The sequence below is a fragment of the Olea europaea genome, unplaced genomic scaffold (genome assembly GCF_002742605.1).
Source record: "Olea europaea var. sylvestris unplaced genomic scaffold, O_europaea_v1 scaffold1990, whole genome shotgun sequence".
Classification (NCBI taxonomy): domain Eukaryota; kingdom Viridiplantae; phylum Streptophyta; class Magnoliopsida; order Lamiales; family Oleaceae; genus Olea; species Olea europaea.
Genome location: NW_019237767.1, coordinates 90,461 through 96,728, shown reverse-complemented (window position 1 = coordinate 96,728; position 6,268 = coordinate 90,461). Strand labels below are relative to the sequence as shown.

At 35.5% G+C, this 6,268-nt stretch overlaps 1 protein-coding gene across 1 annotated transcript; it reads right to left on the bottom strand.

Moving 5' to 3' along the window:
- Positions 1 to 2,311: 2,311 nt before the first annotated feature.
- Positions 2,312 to 3,385, bottom strand: LOC111379464. The gene is made up of 2 exons (XM_023002836.1): positions 3,197 to 3,385; positions 2,312 to 3,109 (listed from the first exon to the last, which is right to left on the bottom strand). Exons 1-2 carry the CDS (start codon positions 3,383 to 3,385, stop codon positions 2,312 to 2,314), a joined length of 987 nt encoding a protein of 328 aa, XP_022858604.1.
- Between the last annotated feature and the right edge of the window lie 2,883 nt (positions 3,386 to 6,268).

Here is a 6,268-nt window from a genome sequence, read left to right as displayed (position 1 = left end):
TCACGAACATGGAACTTGAGATCTTTCCTTCTTCTATCGGCATAGCTTTTCTGTCTGTCTTGAGCAACCTTAATTCTATCTCGAATCTTTTCCACGGCCTGTACGGTTCGATCTATGATCTCAGGTCCAAGAATCCTCCTTTCTCCAATCTCATCCCAGTAGATAGGAGATCTACACTTCCTACCGTATAGTGCCTCGTAAGGTGCCATGCCTATAGTTGCTTGAAAGCTATTGTTATAGGCAAATTCTACTAAAGGCAAGTGTGATTCCCAGCTACCACCAAGATCTAGTACACAAGCTCTTAACATATCTTCATGTATCTGAATTGTCCTTTCCGATTGTCCATCAGTCTATGGGTGATATGCAGTACTAAATTTCAGTTTTGTTCCCATAGCATTTTGAAGGCTTTTCCAAAATTTTGACGTGAATCTCGAGTCTCTATCTGAAATAATAGAAACAGGAACCCCATATAACCTGACTATTTCATTGACATAACTCTGTGCATATTGCTCCATGGTAAATGTCATCTTAACTGGAAGAAAATAGGCTGACTTTGTAAGACAATCCACTATTACCCAGATAGCGTTGTTCTCTTTAGCCGATCTCGGAAGCCCTACCACGAAATCCATGGTAATGTGTTCCCATTTCCACTTCGGTATATCTAGTGGTCTAAGCAACCCTGAAGGTCTCTGATGTTCAGCTTTTACTTGCTGACAGATGATATATTTACTTACAAAAAGTTCTATTTCTCTTTTCATATTTCTCCACCAAAACGTATTTCGAAGGTCTCGATACATTTTTGTAGTTCCTGGATGTGCTGTATAAGTGGTAGAGTGTCCTTCTTCAAGAATTTCTTTCCTTAATCCCTTGTCTTTAGGAACACATATTCTGCCTTTATACATAAGTATCTTATCATCAGTTATCGCAAATCCCTCTTGCTTATCTGTCCCAATTCCAGCCATGATTTTACACAAAAATGGGTCATCCTTTTGAGCTTCTCTAATCCGTTCTCTAAGAATTGGTTGAATCATTAGAGCTACAACAATGGCTGACTTCTGTACCGAAGGTGTAACCACCTCTAGTCTCAAATTTTCAAATTCCTTAGCTAACTCTTTTTGAGTAGTTGGAAATGTCAACTTTCTAGCTGTCTTTCTACTCAGAGCATCAGCAACTGCGTTAGCTTTACCTGGGTGGTAAAGAATGGTGCAGTCATAGTCTTTAACCAACTCTAGCCATCTCCTTTGTCTCATGTTTAGCTCCTTTTGAGTAAAGAAGTACTTGAGACTTTTGTGATCGGTGTATATCTCACATTTACTGCCATATAGTTAGTGACGCCATATTTTTAGTGCGTGAACTACTGCTGCGAGTTCTAAGTCATGAGTTGGGTAACTCTGCTCATATGGTTTCAACTATCTAGAGGCATAGGCAATGACCTTTCCATGTTGCATTAACACACATCCCAAACCTTGTTTAGAAGCATCGCTGTATATAACAAAACCTTCGGAACCATCTGGTATTGTTAATACTGGTGCTGAAACCAATCTTTGCTTCAATTCTTGAAAACTGCTTTCACACTTATCCGACCATTGAAACTTTACTCCCTTTCTAGTTAATTGTGTCAGTGGTCCAGCTATCTTAGAAAATCCTTCAATAAATCTCCGTTAATAGCCAGGTAGACCCAAGAAACTACGAACTTCGCCTACATTGTTTAGTCTAGACCAATTTGTTACAGCTTCAACTTTAGCTGGGTCTACCTCAATTCCTTGCGCAGTAACCACATGACCAAGAAAGTCGATAAGCCAGAATTCACATTTTTTGAATTTGGCGTACAACTTCTGTTTTCGAAGCGTATTTAATACCACTCTCAATTACTCTTCATGTTGTTGCTTATCCTTTGAGTATACCAGTATATCGTCGATGAAGACTATAATGAATCGATCTAGGTATTGATGAAAAACATGATTCAGTCCATAAACACAGCTGGTGCATTGGTTAACCCAAATGGCATCACTGTGAACTCATGGTGCCCGTACCGCGTTCTAAAAGCTATTTTGATGTCACAATCCTTTATCTTAAGTTGGTGATAACCTGATCTCAAATCTATTTTTGAGAACACCGTTGTACCCTTCAATTGATCAAAAAGATCATCTATAATTGGGAGTGGATATTTGTTCTTTATAGTCAAATGATTAATATCTCTATAATCAATACACATCCTTATTAACCCTTCTTTCTTTTTAACAAACAATACCGACGCTCCCCATGAGGATACACTAGGTCGGATGAAACCCTTATCCAATAATTCTTGTAGTTATGCCTTCAACTCCTGTAATTCTTTTTGTGCCATTCTATAAGGAGCCTTAGACATTGGTGTTGCCCGAGGGGTTAAGTCAATTGTGAAATCTACTTGCCTATCAGGCGGTATACCAGGTAGATCTTCAGGAAAAACTTCCACGAACTCATTTACTACAGGTACATCTTCTATTTTCCTTTCGGACTGGGGTTTACTATTTATATTCAATAAAAATCCTCGACACATATTCTTCCTCAACATCTTTTCTGTTTTCATTGTAGATATCAATCGGGGTAGAGTCCTAATTCTTGCTCCAAGGAATCGAAATTTTTCTTCTCTAGGTTTTTGAAATAAGACTTCATTCTTATGGCATACGATAGTTGCATAGTTTCTACCCAACCAGTCCATACCCAAAATTACATCAAAGTCTTTCATTCCCAAGATGTACAAATCTGCCTTTAGTACTTTTCCTTCGATCTCTAACTTAACATCTTTAACCATTTGATTGGTATTAACCACTTCGCCTGAGGGTGTACTAACTTCTAGAATGTTATTTGTTTCTACGCATTTACTTCCAATCTTATCCATAAAAATTGTAGAAATAAATGAATGAGTCGATCCAGAATTCATAAGAACAATAGCAGGTATGTCGAATACTGGTAACGTACCTGTTATTACGTTTGTGTTCTGATCCTCATTTTCTCCCATCAAAGCAAATACTCTGGCCTTTCCCTTCTTAAGATGGTCACCTTCTTTCTTCTTCTCTGGACATTCTCTGAGGAAATGGCCACTTTTACCACAAATGTAGCATAATCCCTTTCATTGAAGACATTCTCCTAAGTGTCGCTTGTTGCATTTGGAGCATTGAGGAAAAGTTTTGTTTGAGCTTGTCCAAATCTTTACTTTCTGATTTTGATTCCTGTCTTTGTCGTAACCTTGCCACTTTCTCTTTACAGAAGTCTCAGTGTTGGGTTGAGGTTTCTTTTCCAATCCTAAACCATTAGAAATTGCTTGTGCTCGACGTACAACTTTCGCATAAGTAGTATGTTGCTGGGCTGCCATGATTTCCTTAATCTCTGGCTCTAACCCCATTTCAAACCTTTTAGTCTTCGTCAGCTCAGTGTTTATCATGTGTGGAGTATATCTAGAAAGCTATTCAAAATTTCTTTCATACTCACCAAGTGGCAAATTTCCTTGCATGAGTTGGAGAAATTCTACCTCCTTTTGATCCCTCAATGGCTAGGGAAAATATTTACCCATTAACGACTCCTTGAATTGACCCCGAGTGAGATTACATAGTTGTTCTGTAGTTTTAGTACGTGTTTCGAAATCCCACCAATGTCCAGCATCGTTAGTCAACATAAACTTTGCACATGAAACCTTTTGAACGTCGCTACAGTTCATGTGCTTGAAGATCCCTTCAAGTCTTCTCAGCCACTCCTCAGCTGCGAAAGGATCACCTTTACCATCAAAGGACGGGGGTTTAAAATGACAAAACTACTCAACGATCGAGCTCATGGTGTTAGCACCTCCTGTTGCATTACTAGATGCCGCCTGAGCCTGTTGCCTGCCCAAGTCTTACACTGCCCTCAATAAATCTCTGAACATAGTAGCTTGATCTTGTTGATGTCGTGCCATTTCCTTTAAGTAAAAAGTAATCTATCTTAAGAACTATTCAACCATGCTACATTCTTTCTATAGATCTTTCTATGCCATGTCTGTCGTGTATATTATGCTAAGGCCAAAAGTTACGCATTAAGATTTTAGTCATATGATAATCGTATCATTAATCATATGATATGATTAATTGGCATTCTACTTTTGAATAAAATGATGCATAAGGAAAAGCTCATGAGATTATACAACTAATTAGCATGCATGAAAATATAAAAATATTCTTCATCTTTGCATACCTTAAAAATATTGGACAGTGGCAGATTGATGAGTATTGGATTCCACGGATCTTGTAACTTATTATTGTTATGTATTTAAATTTTGTAAAATGGATTTTTTTTTAAAAAAAATTCTAAAATGAAAGGATTTTCATAAAATTTGAAGCGGGTTTAAAACATTGTTTTCGTCTTATCGATTTGAATAACGCACAACTAAAGAGGCTTCCAGGTGAGGAGGGGGGTCACATGGACCGCTTAAATCCCAAGCTCGCCTTAGATAGTTTAGGTCTTTTTGACAAAGCCTTTTAGTTTTACGAATACGCAAATCAAGAAAACTCGAATAATGAATTCCCCCTAAAAGATTAAATATGTATAGCCCCCCTTTTTTTTTTGAAAAGAAAAAAAATTGTTAATAACAACAATACGAAGGTAGAGTCAATCATGTGGTCGTTTCATAAATTTACGCATAAAAAGTCCAAACAATCCTATTCTACATTTATTTTAATTTCAATCGAAGAAAGAAGGCAGATATTTTGGTGTGTGACATTTCATTATAGTAAATAAATCCTTATCCAAAATAAATTATAGTAAATGAGTAAACAAATAATCATGTCCAAGAATAAACAAATAAACACGTTTGGACAACTATAGGCACATAACCCCATTTTATATTACGTTAAACAAAATTTCACAAAATCCCATTTAACTTCACTATTCCCGAGTCACTGTTCATCCGTGAACAGTGACTTACATTTTATTTATTTATTTATTTTTTTATACACGAGAGTAGTGATGGTCACTGCACTGCACCAAACAAAACCAAAATAATAGTGACACAATTTGGATGGAGGTCACTGTTCACAATATTATTTTATCATTACTATTATTTTAAAAAATATATATAATCTCAACGTGGAAATTGGAAGAAGTAAAATTTACTTAAAATGAAATTCCTTACAATATCTAGGCAGCGAAAAATATTTCATGCATTCGAAACTATTCACATAAAACAACATTTTTTTTTTGAAAATTTTAAGTCTACAGGATCGATTTTAGAACACTTAGCTCTGATACCATTATATAACGCCCTGAATTCTAATAACCCGAAATGTTACGAAACATGAATATACCTTGAAATAAACAATTTTAATATAACGAGAAATTCTGTAAAAGATTGAATAACATTTAATCAAAAGATAAATTTAAATATGCAGAACATTTGAAAACATATCATTCATCCAAAAATTATTAGAACAGTTAAAACTAATTGAAAATTTATAATGCACTCACAATTGGGTCAAAAATGAATAACCCATTATTAGTTCTAGTGTTTTTGAAAATTAAAATACTTCTTGATGAGGATCCACTGGTCCAATAGCAAATCCATCCACCGCCGTCCAGCATACTAATTATTACCTGAAAATTGTAAATAAGGGGGTGAGTATAACGAATTATACTCAATGAGATGCTTGCTACTCCACATTCAAGTCAAACATGAAATTACAAATAAATTATCTTACCAACATAACATGAGAATTATCACACCACGATAAATGATAATTCTAGCAAGCTGCAAAATAACGTGAAGGCTAAATTGTGCCTTGAAAATAACATGAAGGCTAAATTGTGCCTTAAAATGTATCATGATTTCTCCCGAAGGAGCCTGAATTGAAGTAATTAAATTCATAATAACGTATTTGAAAAGATGTGAAAAAAAAACCACTAATAGCACTGAGTATCTCACCTTTTGAAGATGAAAGTGGAGAATAAAATTGCAAAAATTTGATTGCAATTTCGAAGCCTTAAAAAATCTAAATAATATAGAGGAATATTTTAAAGAGGGAGAGGTAATGGACGTGCAGTAGAATGTGGTTTTAGTGTTCTATTTATACTGTTGAAGTCAGGCAATCACGTGGGGGAAGTGGAATTTCAGCCATATTTAAATTCGTATTTCATGCAATCTTCTGAAAAATTGATTCATAATTCCCGATTGATATAGTATGACTGGAGACTAATTATTGGTTTTCTGCCAATTTCTATATCAATTATAATTACAACAAGGAAATGATAGGCATTACACTGC